Raw genomic sequence first — 15,769 nt, 5'->3', positions numbered from 1 at the left:
GAGCATGATATGTGACATCACAAATCTTGGAAGCCAATCCTGGTTCAGTATTGATCTTATTCTGCAATTTGTAACGTGGGAGAAGGATTAGGTGCCAATTTAAACAAAAACCAAGTCAGACAGATATTACATATTACAGATATATGTATGAACACGTGTCTGTTTTACTTGTCCAGCATCAGAAACACCTGCATAATAGTTTAATCACATTTGCTGTGAGAAATATCGCCTCTACTCTTTTCTCTGTAAGATTCATGTTTCATTTCATCAAAGTGTATTAATATTTAATGATTTTCGTGGATGTGGTCTGTGCGGGAAACCCTGAGATACATTCCTTACGTCTGTATGTATGTCACAAATCAGTGAAAGGTTGATTTCACATCAGATCACCGTCATTTGACAGGGTTTTTGCTGCAGAGGATGATGGAGAGAGCCAGTCACATCAATATTGCAATGATAGAGGATATCGGCACCAACGGGATGGCCAGGTCAAAGGTCGTGGATCAGATCAAGCAGCCTTGTGGCTCCACCGTGAGCTTCCACAACATCCAGTACAAAGTGCAGCTGAAGAGCGGCTCCTTCTGCAAAAGGAAAACCAGTCCCAGGGAAATACTGGTCGACCTCAAGTCAGTTGCAAAAATTGTGCATCCTCTGTACCTGTTTGCCTGTTCGTCTGTTGAGTGTTTGTCAGCTGTATCTGTTCCTTTATCTACTTTTCTCTACATAGATATTCTGATCACTAACAAACTAAAATACAGGCACACACAGAAATGCTGCAGCTGTTGTAGAAAAACACATTTATATAGAGATCTACAGGTTTTTATTGGTCAGTTGTTGTTTTTTATACTAATATACTCACATACTCAGAGCTGCTAATTATGAGGTTTTTCTCACAGAATGAGACACAAATATCATGAATCTGGTGATTTCTGGGTTGTCGACTTGCAAAAACGCAAAGTGAAATTCATCGTTTTTGGCTCGAAATAAAATCACATTACAATAATTCGGAACGAGTCCCGTCGTTCGGGAGACCACGTTGCAGTGAAGGAGCGGTGGTTCTTCATGTCCATTTAACAGGGGTCATTGTATCCTTATCCAAAGCAGGACAATAGTGAATAGACTCTTACATTGGTTTCTTTCTGATGGTATTAAATACAGCTGACATTTCCCATGGAAGAATGAGTCATTTCACACAAGTTTTTGGCCTTTTCCCGCCTCAGTGTTAATTATATGATATTAAGCATGGTTTCTTGCATATAATCTCTCTGATGCACTAAAGAGCAGTCTGCCAGGGAAACGAATTAAACACCATCACGTGATCCACTGCCAGGCTTTTATTCAGTCTTTCATTCCGTTTTATATCACTGACTCTTTTTTGTGTAGCTGTTCTCTCTGAAGTCAGAGGATTTACTTTTGAATTTGTTACACCACACTATAGATTTGGGTGTGTGTGTGTGTTTGTGTGTGTCTGTGCAGCTTTCAAGAAATATCTTATAAACTGCAAAAACCTTTCATGATCATTGTTTTATTTGGGATTAGGGAGGAAAATTTAGAAAATGTGCTATGAGGAAAATGATTTAAGCCCTTCTGAGTTTCATCACATGTCACATTAATCCACTTTGTTTCACCCTCTTCACATTTGTGTGGTGAAACTGTTACAGTTAAGTGGAAATCTTGGATTGTACACCTTAGAAATGGATGCAAACCATTCGGATATGTCCCAATCTTTGCCTTTCAGTGAATTATCCATGTTGAATTGGTTGCAGAGGCTTGTGTGTTATTCTCTTGCAGTGGGATTATGAGACCTGGCCTCAACGCGATTCTTGGCCCTACTGGAAGTGGAAAATCTTCGTGAGTATCACACAAAAAATGTATTAAAAAAAGCCACCTGCACTTGTTGTATATGACTGTTTTGTGTGTTTTGTTCAAAGATTTCTGGATATTTTGGCCGCAAGGAAGGATCCCTCCGGTCTCTCAGGAGAAGTCCTCATTGACCGGGCGCCACAGCCCCCGAACTTCAAGTGCCTCTCTGGCTATGTGGTTCAGGTGCATTTTATTAATCACTTAAACCTGCATGAACTGATGAGTTTTTGGTTGGTAACAGTGACATATTTACTACCTGTTAAATTGATGTGGCAAATGTGGCAGTTGCTTATTTACACACCCAGTCTAAATGGGATCATCTCTTTCTGGTTTGGTCTCCACCAATTCCTGAGACAAATATCTGGCTCTTCATCTCCACTGTGTTCATCAGCTCATCGCTAACTTTGTCTGTCTGCTGTTTGATGCTGGGCAGGTAGCGTACAGCGGGTTTATTAGAGAGTTTTCCCTGGAAAACAACACAGATGAGAGCGGCTCAAACAGTGAATCCGTTCTAACAACCTCTCCCATGTTACTAGTAGACATTTGATCCCTTTTAATATGAAAATGATGATTGTAGCAGCTTTAAATAGAGTTTGCTAGCAGCTAAACACTTTTAGGTCAACAATTTTCTGTGTTACAGGTCTGTGCAAATCTAGATTTTTCAGAAACAGCAGAGCAGAACAAGAGAAACACCAAACGAATGCTCTTCCCAGCCTCTGACCTCTGACCTCGAGCTCCCGTCTCTCTACCCAGGAAGACGTGGTCATGGGCACCCTGACTGTGAGGGAGAATCTGCGTTTTTCTGCAGCACTGCGGCTGCCCAGCTCTGTGCCTCAGACTGAGAAGGAGGCTCGGGTCAATCACCTCCTTAAAGAACTGGGTCTCACCAAGGTGGCTGACTCCAAGGTAAATGCACACACACGTCCCAGTGTGGTCTGCCTCAAGCTACAGGACCTCAGGTGAGGGTCAGGACAGAGTGATTGTGTGGGTGCTTTGCTCAGGTGGGCACACAGATGACCCGGGGAATCTCTGGAGGGGAGAGGAAGAGGACAAACATCGGCATGGAGCTGATCATTGATCCCTCGGTTCTGTTTCTGGATGAGCCGACCACAGGACTGGACGCCAGCACCGCTAACTCTGTGCTGCTGTTGCTGAAAAGGTATTAAAGAAACTTTTCATTCCTCATTCTTCTGATTTTATTACAGATTATATTTAGAGCTGAATCTTTGTCCGTGCCCCATAACTATATCCAGTGGACAGCTTTCCTTAAAAACTCATTTAACACTAAGACCATTTCAATTAGTAATTTTATGTATGTCACTTTATAACACACTTTATAACAATAATCTTTAATATATCATCTATAATGTTGATTGCAAAAACAGCCTTTTTCCAGAGAACAGAAATCTTGGTTTTACTGCGTTTTTGAATATAGGTTTTAAGATACAGCTGAAAAGTAACATTTTAATTTTAGGTTCATTTTAGTGCAAAATGTTGCTCTTATAAAGACGAAAAATGATTTAACCAGTTTGATTAAGCTCACATTTAGAACTTACTATAGTGAAAATATCTTTAATTTAGCATAATTTATATTTAACCATTTACAATTATTACATTATTGGTGTATTTATCAAGCAATGTAATGAAGGGATGCAGCTGTTTAATAGTAAAAGCTATATAATTGAAATATGCTGTACTAATCACAGTTTGCCTGTTCAATCTTCTTATACAGTGTTTAATTATACAATTCTATAATACAATTATACAATTAAAAGTTTTAAAGATTTAAAACCACATACAGAAAGACAGAATATATTATTTTTAAGCATCAATCTCTTTTTATAACTTGAATTTGATTAAGATTTAGTTTGTTTTTGCAGTTAGAAGGCAGCTTTACTTCACTGTACTGTTATTATTTTTACTGTGTGTCCTCTCAGAATGGCCAGTCATGGGAGAACCATAATTATGTCCATCCACCAACCACGATACTCCATCTACAGACTGTTCGACACTCTGACTCTGCTGGTTAGCGGTAAAATGGTGTACCATGGACCAGCGCCAAACGCTTTGGACTACTTCACTAACATTGGTGACTATGTAGAAATTTATATCGCCACAAGATGCCATCTAACGTATTCATGTTCTTACTGATGTTTCTACACCACCTGGAAATGAATGTAGATGATTGTGCAGCGTTAGTCTAATGAGCCTTATAAATCTAATAATAAAACATGGATCGTTGTGATCTGTGTTCCAGGCTATTCCTGTGAGCCCCACAACAACCCAGCTGACTTCTTTCTGGATGTTATTAATGGAGACTTCACTGCCACAACCATGACCAAAGTGCACGGGTCTGAAGGTAACAGCATTTCTAAAGCCTTCAACATGTGAAGGCTTTCCCTTCTACAAATAAGTGCTTTAAAATTTCATATTTTAACTCCCCCTTCCCCACGTGAAGCTTGTCTAATGTGCCTGAGTTTAACTGTTTGCATGACCAAATTTTCTTCAAGTCCCTGAAGTGTACACAGGTAATGTAGTCAGTGTCAAGAGGCTTTCAGGGGATATTACTGTGTGTCGATAAAGACACAGTTTACTTTCAGCTACAGTAATCAGTTTCTGTGAGGACTGTGGATGCAGTTGAAAGCTTTTCAATTCATACTTTTGCATATTGTAGACTTGGTGTCTATCATTGTTTCCAGAACTCAAATGAATCATTTTCCTCCTGTCCAGATTTGGACTTTGAGGAGCTCAGCAGCTCCAGGCAGAGGATTGAGGAGCGCCTGGTAGAGGAGTTCAGGAACAGCAGCTACTCCAGCGACACCAGAGCCGAGCTGGACCGCATCGTCCAGGATAAGGAGTGTAGCTCCTGTTCAAAGTCGTCCCGCACCATCACCTACAACAGCTCCTTCTTCCACCAGCTACGTTGGGTGCTTAAGAGAACCTTCCAGAACCTCATGCTGAACCCACAAACATCTGTGGCCCAGGTAATACACCCCCACACCTCACTGAAAATATCTAACTCATTAACATAAAGCCATCTGCTGTCTGCACTCCCCAACTGTTGTCGCCGCAGATGGCAGAGCTGTTTTTAACTCTTAGATCAAGTCCACGTCAAGTCTGAAATCTTGAGACCTGATCAGGAACAATGAAATAAAGCAAAGTCAAAGCAGGATCTAGCACATAAACGTGAATTATTTTTAATTATTTGCACAGCTGCAAGGATGCTAATAGCCCACGTGCTATATATGAAGGCTGGAAGGTTTTAAAAGAGCAGTTTGACATTTTAAAAGATTTGCTTTCTTGCTGAGACTTCAGGGAGAAGATTGATATCACCTCGAGTCCGTGCAGTAAATATGTAGCTGAAACCAGCGGTTGGTTAGCTTAGCCTCGCATAAAGACTGGAAACACGGGGAAACAGCGAACCTAGCTAGTTTAAAAATTCCAGCCACCAGCTCCTGACACATTACATCTTGTGTAAAAAGACGACACACTGCTGAGTAGTTGCCAGGCAACCACTGGAGACTCCAGGAAGTTACTGTCCTGAGACAAGAAATAAGTCTAAAATCAGCCTCTTGGTCACTCATTCAGGACTGCCTTTATAATGGACACTGAATAGTTTTCTTAATACTGAGCAGCAAGTTTCGCAGAGATTTCACATATTTTCGTCTCCAAAACTTTTAAAAGAAAAAAGTTTGGTTTTTTTTCCATTCAAATTTTTATTTAGAACAAAATCATAACAGGTCTTACAGCACATCATGTGAACACTTTTTTTCCTGTTTTTTTCATTTCCTCAATCCCAGGTAACAGAAAGTTCATATAAAAATAGAGTTCAAGTAAAACAAAACAATCAAGATATGACCCCTGACGTACACCGAGATAGCATTGGTGCTACAGGAAGAAGGAATTAACTTAAAAGGGGTGATTCCACCCTCAACATGCAAGAAAAAAGATTTTTTGAGTGTTATATAGTGAATAAATCCACACATTCAGAAATCAAAACTTCAATTAATTGGCACACAGTAACAGTAGTGTACTAGACAGTAAACAGGAAGTGATTTCAGATGCAGAGATAGTCAGACGTAAAACAGATGGTTGTCATTTTTGAGCTTTGTACCAATTAAACAAATGACTAAATGTCATTTAATGTGATAATCAGTGAACTTTAAAGATGCTGGTAGGCAGATTTTTTACCTTTTGACAGAACCAGGCTAGGTGTTTCCCTCTGTTTCCAGTCTTTATGCTAAGCTAAGGTTCATGCTTGCTTTGTAGTTATTTATCTTCTCACTCAATTCCCCAAAAAACATACAAATATATTTCCCAAAGTGTCAAACTGTTCCTGTCAGCTACTCTTTCATGTATCAGGTTGCTCATTTGAAAGTGAAAGTCTAATTTATCTATAATAAAATAATAATGATAATGATAAATAGATTAATAATTCATGCATGTTGGACAGTGTTCCACACTTTGCACCGCAGTGTTTTTTGATATTTGCTGATCTGAGGTAAAGTGTCCTCAGTGTTTTGCCCTCAAGTCTCAATTCAAGCCGATTCAAAAGAGAAAAGTCTCAAGTAAGCCCTCAATTTAGCAACTTAAGTACAGCTCAAGGTGCAAGTCCACATCTCTGACAGAGACCTGATAAACCTAAAGTTCTCTGTTTTTAGGGTTAAGGGTTTAACCGTGATGTTGTACCACTATCACCTTTACTTTGTCCAAACACTCCAAAGACTGAAAAGAGCAGAAAAATAATGGGTGTTAGCGCTCTTAACGTCATGAACAGGATGCATAGACAGCGCTTTGGAGAGGTCAAGACTTAATGCCCTCATTAGTCACCCCGTGGCAGCAAAATGCCGTCAGAAGTCTCCTCACTTTATGAATTATTAACAGCTAATTGGCCCTAAATAAGTCAAAATAATCCCACAAGAGAGGCTCTAGGTGGCGTGGGCGCCGTAATCGGCTTTTGTGACTGTTGTGACCCCACTCTTGCCTCTTTGGGCCAGGATCTGAACTGATATCATATCTGACCAAAGCCCCTTGGCCATGGTCCGAGACTCATCACATGATGGCGTCATGACCTATCACTCCACTGCCCCGCTTTCACATGAGGGGCTGTGGGGAATGAGGTGAAAAAGGCTCAACCGTATTAGCTTATCCCTTCACCCTGGGAACTGCTTAGTCCTGTCATAATCTGTAAATTGTCAGGATTAAAACTTGTGTCCCTTTCATTTTCCTCACTCTTTTCTGTCATCTTCCCCCACCAAGCCGGTCTGGAGGAGGAGCAGGGCATCCACTTGACCCCCTGATCCCCACAAACATTGGCCTTTTTTTCTTTTTTACAAAGAGGACACTGCTTAAGTTTTATCATTCATGTCATTAGTCATGACAGTTAGAAGCACGGCACCAACACCAAACCTTCCTTTACCTTAAACACAAAAACACAAGAAGTGTAGTTGTAGGTTGGGGGTTTCTGGCACCTCCTCACCTACTGGCAAGGTGCATAGAGGAGGGAAAGCCTCAAAACTATTAAAAACAACTTTATTGTTTAAAAAAGATTAAAACCCTTTTGTTCCACACTCATCTTGCAACTTGCCGACGTTCTTGTATGCTAACACGTTCTAAGTTTACAAACAGGACTTCCTGGATGGCTCTTAGTGCTTCTGTTGTCTCATGTTTCTGTGCAGCTGGGAGTCAACATCTTCCTCGCCCTCATCGTAGGAGCCATTTTCTTCGGGGTCAAAGACGATCAGAGTGGCATCCAGAACAGGTGAGACACACGCTGTCATCCCCGTGTGTTCCCTCTAACTGTCAGGTAGCGAAAACAGCAGGTTCATCAGGACTGTGGAAAGTTAACGAAAGACACGTTACTGAAATACAAAAAACTGGGCTGACTGTGTTTATGAAAAATAAAGCCTGTGCTTGCTATTATAATCTGTACATGTGCTATAATGTGCACACAGATATCATATTTAGATTATTTCTGTTAGTATTATGTGGCTGTATAGTGTGGACATGTTGATCCATATTGATCCTAATAGCTGTTCAGGTTAAGTCAGTCATTGCTTGTGGTAAAGAAGTGTGAAAAGCAGAGCAATTTCTGCCTAGCTAATCCTCTTACCGTATTTTATTGGGCACAACCTGGTACTCACAAGCCCAAATCTTAATGGTCTTTCTTTCTGTGCATGCTTCAGTGGAATATAAGATGCTAATGTCATTATATTCATGGTCAATGCATAGGCAGTATGGCAGACACCAGTGTATGCGGCTTATGTGTCTCAAGTTATTCACCCCTCCCTCCTTTTCACTGGGTGCAGGGCCATAGGGGAGTCACTCACCTTTTAAGTCCCTGTGTGTGTATGTGGTTCACGCCACATTTAGTACCGTAATCCACACAGTGTCGACTGTTTAGAGTCGACTCTCTGTCAGCGTCAGACAGTCAGATCCTCAGATTTCAGGTCGTTTCATTTACACGACATGTTTGGTTAGATTTAAACTCAACAGTTGTGGAATGTAACTGAGTCCTGAAAGAACCGCTCCAATGAAAATCAAGTTTTTAACCATGTTAACTTCTCCATGGGATGTTTTGGGAGGCTAGGAGACATATCAAGAGCAAAGTAGGCAGTCAACATCATGGCAAAGCATTTCAGTTTGGAATGGGTCATGACTCTAAATTTTTCACTAGCTCCCCAAACAGAATGCAAACAGAGGTTTGTGTGTTTGATGAGCGATGGCGAAGGTGAGCAGGTACGCTGAGCTGCAGGTGAGCGGAGATAGAGGCGGAGACTATTTGCATATTAATTATCTGTGCATAGGGCAGAGTTACGTCAAAGCCATTTGCAGGCATGAAGATATTTTTTTCATGGAATAAAGTTGTAAATACGTCATTTAGATTTTGTGGTACTTCTGCTTCTTTAATACTGTTAGCACAAGACTCCAAGACAAGACACGTGTTGTTTCGTACACTTTTAACAAACAAGAGGTAACATGTTAATGAGTGAGCTTTAGAGGTGGTGCTGGCAGGTTTTCTTACCATTAGATAGAGCCAGGCTAACCGTTTCCTACTGTTTCCAGTCTTTGTGCTAAGCTAAGCTAACAGGCTGCTGGCTGTAGCTTCACATTTACCTTACAGACATGAGAGCGGTATCAGTCTTCTCACATAACTCTTGGAAATAAAGCCAATAAGCATGTTTTCAAAATATCAAGCTATTCCCTCGACAGACAGGAAATCAGAACAAGCAAACAAGTCCAAAAGGGCGGGCAAGGGTCAAAGACGAAGGCAGGCGAGGAAGCCGTTATGTGTGTGGAGGTCAGGGTGGAACCTGTGGTCAGCTGCTGGACGCTTCCTCTCCTTCACCGTTTGCTCTGTATTACCACGTTTGTTCCTTTTGCAGGATGGGCGCCCTCTTCTTCATCACCACCAACCAGTGTTTCAGCACCGTGTCTGCAGCCGAGCTCTTCATCATCGAGAGGAAACTCTTCGTGTGTGTAATCTGTGTAACGTCTGTGTGCTTGGCTGAACATACGTCTGGAATGAGATGAGAGCTAGAATTTGATTTGCGCTTGCTTTTCTTGTGACAGGCATGAGTACATCAGCGGGTACTACAGAGTGTCTGTGTACTTCCTCTCTAAGATCCTGTCTGACATCACTCTGCGCACCATCACCTCCGTCATCTTCAGCTGCATCGTCTACTTCATGATCGGTGGGACTCACACACCTGTAACCTGATGAAGCTGTAGATGTAGAAGTGCTGAAGGTTTCCATGCAGATACAGTAGCCCAGTACGTAATCTGTGTGTGTGTGTGTGTGTGTGGGCGTCCACGCAGGGCTGAAATCCACAGCAGCGGCCTTCCTCGTCTTCACGCTGACGGTGACGCTGGTGGCCTACACAGCCACGGCGATGACCATGGCCATCTCAGCTGACCAGACCGTCGTGGCTCTCGCCAACATCTTCATGACCATCACCTTCGTCTTCATGATGGTGAGAAGACGCGTCGGTTTCCGAGACTCTCTGCTGTGTCGAGCAGTCGAGCAGTAAATAATGAAACGTGATGGTTCAGTGTACGTTTAGCAACCACCTTGTTCAGCTAGTGTTAAAGATTATGACCTTCTGCTTAGAAAAAAGTCCTAATTTCATCAAGATTATAGATTTGTTCAGCATTTAAATGTACTTATTATGCTAATTATTCATAATTATTCATTTTTCTCAGACGCCGTTTTGACAGCTTATCCTGCGTAAAGATGTAGGTGACGGCGCTCAGCGCTGATGTGCAGACACTGTGCACTGAGGTTCAGGAGCAGAAATCACATTAACCACGTTTGATTAATATTTTAATTGCCTATTATTTAGCAGATATTCATGTTTTCCATAGTTCAGTCAAATAGTCCTTTTATTATTCAGGTTGACAGCTGACTGCACGTGTGGAACGCCCTTTACAATATTGATCCATATAAAAGGCGCATCGGATTATAAGGCACACTGTCAGTTTTTGAGAAAATTAAAGGCTTTGAGGTGCGCTTTATAGTGCGGAAAATACGGTAATTGCTGAATTTTTCCACATACTGACCTGAACATACGATCAGGTGCTGTTCAATATTATCTCTGTCCGGATCAGCTGAATACGAGCATCCAAACACACTGAGCCCACAGCAGGTTTTAACAGTGACACTACACAGACACATAACTGACGGTGGGTCCAAACTTCACCATGACAACAACAAATTCAAGTCGAGACAGCTTCTGATAGCAGGAAACTCACTGCTGACACTAACGACATTCATTAAGGCTGATGTTATTAGGAACACCTGCAGTGAAAAAAGCCTGTTTGTGTTGTGTTTGTAGATTTTCTCAGGCCTCCTGGTGAACCTGCCCAGCATCAAGGACTGGCTGGCTTGGCTGAAGTACTTCAGCATTCCTCGCTACGGCCTCGCTGTGAGTCAAACGAAAGGAGGGTCTTAACAGGAAAGAGTTCAGTGACAGCATTAGTAAGAAGAAGAAGATCCATTTATATCGTATCATATTAAACACAGCTAAAGTGAGCCAATAATAACGATCAGAGCCCGACTGATACTAATATCAACACTGAGAGTTTAGAAAAAGAAAACTTATAAGCTCATTAATTTCCCGGCCGGCCGGGCACAGCCCGAAGGAGCGACGTGGGCCCGCCCTCCAGTAGGCCCATCACCCGCAGGAGGGATCAGAAGGGGCCGATGCGGTGGGATTTGGGTGGCAGTCGTGGGCGGGGGCCCCGACGTCCCAATCCCTGGACTCAGAATCTGGCAATGGGGACATGGAATGTCACCTCGCTGGGGGGGAAGGAGCCCGAGCTAGTGCGGGAGGTTGAGCGGTACCGGCTAGAGATAGTCGGGCTCACCTCCACGCACAGTCTGGGTTCTGGAACCCAACTCCTTGAGAGAGGCTGGACTCTCTTCTACTCTGGAGTTGCCCATGGTGAGAGGCGCCGGGCTGGTGTGGGCTTGCTTATAGCTCCCCACCTTAGCTGCCATGTGTTGGAGTTTTCCCCGGTGAACGAGAGGGTCGCTGCCCTACGCCTTCGGGTTGGGGACAGGTGCCTCACTGTTCGGCCTATGGGCCGAACAGCAGTGTAGAGTACCCACCCTTCTTGGAGTCCGTGGGAGGGGCGCTGGAAAGTGCTCCGACTGGGGACTCCATTGTTCTACTGGGGGACTTCAACGCTCACGTGGGCAGCGACAGTGTTACCTGGAGAGGCGTGATTGGGAGGAACGGCCTCCCCGATCTGAACCAGAGTGGTGTTCTGTTATTGGACTTCTGTGCTAGTCACAGTTTGTCCATAACGGACACCATGTTCAAGCACAAGGGTGTTCATCAGTGCACGTGGCACCAGGACACCCTAGGCCGGAGGTCAATGATCGACTTCGTAGTCGTGTCATCTGACCTTCGGCCGTATGTCTTGGACACTCGGGTGAAGAGAGGGGCTGAGCTGTCAACTGATCACCACCTGGTGGTGAGTTGGATCCGCTGGCGGAGGAGGAAGCTGGACAGACTTGGCAGGCCCAAACGGGTAGTGAGGGTCTGTTGGGAACGTCTGGGGGAACCCTCTGTCAGAGGGGTTTTCAACTCCCACCTCCGGGAGAGCTTTGACCAGATCCCGAGGGAGGTTGGAGACATTGAGTCCGAATGGACCATGTTCTCCACCTCCATTGTTGACGTAGCTGTTCGGAGCTGTGGCCGTAAGGTCTCTGGTGCCTGTCGTGGCGGCAATCCCCGAACCCGGTGGTGGACACCGGAAGTAAGGGATGCCGTCAAGCTGAAGAAGGAGTCCTATCGAGCCTGGTTGGTTCGTGGGACTCCTGAGGCAGCTGACAGGTACCGGCAGGCCAAGCGTGCTGCAGCCCGGGCAGTTGTGGAAGCAAAAACTCGGGTATGGGAAAAGTTCGGGGAGGCCATGGAGGAGGATTATCGGTCGGCCTCAAGGATGTTCTGCAAACCGTCCGGCGCCTCAGAAGGGGGAAGCAGTACCCTGCCAACACTGTTTACAGTGGATGTGGGGAGCTGCTGACTTCGACTGGGGATATTGTCGGGCGGTGGAAAGAATACTTTGAGGATCTCCTCAATCCCATTGCCACGCCTTCCGTAGAGGGAGCAGGGGCTGGGGACCCAGAGGCTGGCTCATCCATTACTCAGGCTGAGGTCACCGAGGTAGTTAGGAAGCTCCTCAGTGGCAAGGCACCGGGGGTGGATGAGATCCGCCCTGAGTACCTCAAGTCTCTGGATGTTGTGGGGCTGTCTTGGTTGACACGCCTCTGCAACATCGCGTGGCAGTTGGGGACAGTGCCCCTGGACTGGCAGACCGGGGTGGTGGTCCCCCTATTTAAGAAGGGAGACCGGAGGGTGTGCTCCAACTATAGGGGGATCACACTCCTCAGCCTCCCTGGTAAAGTCTATTCCAGGGTACTGGAGAGGAGAATTCGGCCGATAGTCGAACCTCGGATTCAGGAGGAACAATGCGGTTTTCGTCCTGGTCGTGGAACACTGGACCAGCTCTATACCCTCCGCAGGGTGCTCGAGGGTTCATGGGAGTTTGCCCAACCAGTCCACATGTGTTTTGTGGATTTGGAGAAGGCATTCGACCGTGTCCCTCGTGGCATTCTGTGGGGGGTGCTTCGGGAGTATGGAGTCCGGGGCCCTCTACTACGGGCCGTCCGGTCTCTGTATGACCGGAGCAGGAGCTTGGTTCGCATTGCCGGCAGTAAGTCAGACCTGTTCCCAGTGCATGTTGGACTCCGGCAGGGCTGCCCTCTGTCACCGGTTCTGTTCATTATTTTTATGGACAGAATTTCTAGGCGCAGCCAAGGGCCGGAGGGAGTCTGGTTTGGGGACCACAGGATTTCATCTCTGCTTTTTGCGGATGATGTTGTCCTGTTGGCCTCTTCGAACCAGGACCTCCAGCATGTGTTGGAGCGGTTTGCAGCCGAGTGCGAAGCGGCTGGGATGAGAATCAGCACCTCCAAGTCCGAGGCCATGGTTCTCGACCGGAAAAGGGTGGCTTGCCCTCTCCGGGTTGGAGGAGAGATCCTGCCTCAAGTGGAGGAGTTTAAGTATCTTGGGGTCTTGTTCACGAGTGAGGGAAGGATGGAACGTGAGATTGACAGGCGGATCGGTGCGGCAGCTGCAGTAATGCGGTCGTTGTACCGGTCCGTTGTGGTGAAGAAGGAGCTGAGCCGAAAGGCAAAGCTCTCTATTTACCGGTCAATCTACGTTCCTACCCTCACCTATGGTCATGAACTCTGGGTCATGACCGAAAGAACAAGATCTCGGATACAAGCGGCTGAAATGAGTTTCCTCCGCAGGGTGGCGGGGCGCTCCCTTAGAGATAGGGTGAGGAGCTCTGTCACTCGGGAGGAGCTCAGAGTAGAGCCGCTGCTCCTCCACATCGGGAGGAGCCAGCTGAGGCGGCTCGGGCATCTTTACCGGATGCCTCCTGGACGCCTTCCTGGGAGGGTGTTCCGGGCATGTCCCACCGGGAAGAGGCCCCGGGGAAGACCCAGGACACGCTGGAGGGACTATGTCACTCGGCTGGCCTGGGAACGCCTCGGGGTCCTCCCGGAAGAGCTGGAGGACGTGTCTGGGGAGAGGGAGGTCTGGGCATCCCTGCTTAGACTGCTGCCCCCGCGACCCGGCCCCGGATAAGCGGAAGACAATGGATGGATGGATGGATGGAATTTCTGAATGTAAACACAGAACAGAAACATCAACATCTTTCATAAAGAGCTCCTGTATTTAAGCATCAGAATGTGTTGGTGATCTTGTGACGGGTTCCCTTACTGGAGTAACTTTTCCCAAAGCTTTTAACTGCTCTGCTGATAAACATCCAGGAAAAAATCTGCATTAATTTGTGACCAAGACAACGTACCAAAGTGAGATATTTTGAAAAGCAGTAATGGAGGCGAGGTTTATAATGATAAACGTGTCATTTCTGTCCTCTCATGTCTTGTTACTGCCACGCAGCACTGCGCCACACTGTTGGTAATAGTTAAAATGTTGTCATGTGAGCGTGAACAGCTTCCTGTGTTCGTCCACCGATCACCACAGATCAGCATTCAGTCTGTTCTGTGTTCACTTTGATCTGCTCAGCATCGATCGACTGTGCCGTCTCTGTTCAGGCTTTGAAGATCAACGAGTTTTTGGGTTTGAAGTTCTGCGAGGAGGCCGTGATCCGAAACAGCAGCGCGTCGGCCGCCACGACCAACTGCAGCGTGAGCACCGCCGGCCTGACGTGAGTGCACCCGTGTACCGCACACGCTCTGGTTGTGACGTTCAGTCCGCTTCGTCCGCCAGACCTCATGTTTAACATTTTTACTATCGCGAGAACAGTTACAGATGACCTGGTACCTCTTTTAACCAGCTGGGGCTCGTGTTGTTTCAGATGCACAGGAGAGCAGTATCTGGACTACCTGGGGATAGAGTACACCACCTGGGGGCTGTGGGAGAACCACGTGGCTTTGACCGTTATGACCTTCATATTCCTCATCATCGCCTATCTGAAACTGCGCTACATCAAGAAATTCACTTAAATGTGTGATTCTGCATCTTTTCCCTTCGGTGAACCAGGCGAGTAGATGTTCAACAAAAAACTCACCATTAAAGGAACGGTAGCAATTTTTGGGAAATACACTTATTGGCTTTTTTGCATAGAGTTGGACGAGAACACTGATACCACTCCCGTGTCTGTGTGTTGAGGCAGTTAGCGTAGCTTAGCATAAAGAATGGAAGCAGGGAAAACAGCTAGCAAAAACAGATCCACCAGCTCTGAAGCTCACTGGCATCCTGTTTGTTTAAGTAGTTTATCTATATGCTAAGCTAAGCTAGCATTAATTGTTTTCTGGCTCAAGATCCAGACTAAAACTTAAAGTAGATTTTTTTTGGCACTTGGGGGCAGCGCAACAAGCTGTCAACACAACACTGACATGTTATCAACTCATGAAGCTGATATCGCAAACGTGCCAGGGAGTAAGATTCACGTTTATTTGGCTGTTAGCTAGCTAGCTAAATGATGCTAAACTCTTCACCGTGTTCCTCATCTGTTTGGTGCTGAGCAGGTAGCTTATAGATCCTTTTTAGAGTTTTTTGCCTGCTGGGCCCCAAAACTTTCAGAGTGAGAGCGGTGAACATGATACCAAAACTATGCGTTCATAATTATTTGATTAATTTTTGATTAGAGCAGCTTTAATGTACAAACATGACATGAGTTAGTGTATTTTAGCCAAATGTCAAAACTTTTCTGCAAGTGTGTCTACACTGTGCACTTACATACTGGGATATTCAGTACAGGTGACATACATACCTGAGTGTTAGTTTGAGCCTCTTTGGTAAAAACTGAACTGTATCTTTTTTAGGAGCTAACGTGACAACATGTTTTTCACATTGTTGAA

At 45.2% G+C, this 15,769-nt stretch overlaps 1 protein-coding gene across 1 annotated transcript; it reads left to right on the top strand.

Annotated features, from left to right (window-relative positions):
* The first annotated feature begins 420 nt into the window (after nucleotides 1-420).
* Nucleotides 421-14,911, top strand: abcg2d (ATP-binding cassette, sub-family G (WHITE), member 2d). Its single transcript, XM_041933405.1, has 15 exons — nucleotides 421-626; nucleotides 1,792-1,851; nucleotides 1,932-2,046; nucleotides 2,617-2,769; nucleotides 2,865-3,022; nucleotides 3,801-3,952; nucleotides 4,121-4,222; nucleotides 4,594-4,847; nucleotides 7,542-7,624; nucleotides 9,249-9,338; nucleotides 9,436-9,557; nucleotides 9,682-9,836; nucleotides 10,698-10,787; nucleotides 14,501-14,613; nucleotides 14,764-14,911. The coding sequence occupies exons 1-15, from the start codon at nucleotides 421-423 to the stop codon at nucleotides 14,909-14,911; spliced, it is 2,001 nt and encodes a 666-aa protein (XP_041789339.1).
* The last annotated feature ends 858 nt before the right edge of the window (nucleotides 14,912-15,769 follow it).

This window comes from Chelmon rostratus, chromosome 3 (assembly GCF_017976325.1).
Source record: "Chelmon rostratus isolate fCheRos1 chromosome 3, fCheRos1.pri, whole genome shotgun sequence".
Taxonomy (NCBI): Eukaryota; Metazoa; Chordata; class Actinopteri; order Chaetodontiformes; family Chaetodontidae; genus Chelmon; species Chelmon rostratus.
The sequence above is the reverse complement of the archived record's forward strand: the minus strand, read 5'-3'. Positions and strand labels throughout refer to the sequence as shown.

Coding starts and splice junctions, on each gene's coding strand:
- abcg2d (XM_041933405.1), top strand. CDS start 421: ATGATGGAGAGAGCCAGTCACATCAATATTGCAATGATAGAGGATATC. Junction 627..1,791: donor GAAATACTGGTCGACCTCAA/GTCAGTTGCAAA, acceptor ATTCTCTTGCAG/TGGGATTATGAGACCTGGCC. Junction 3,023..3,800: donor GTGCTGCTGTTGCTGAAAAG/GTATTAAAGAAA, acceptor GTGTCCTCTCAG/AATGGCCAGTCATGGGAGAA.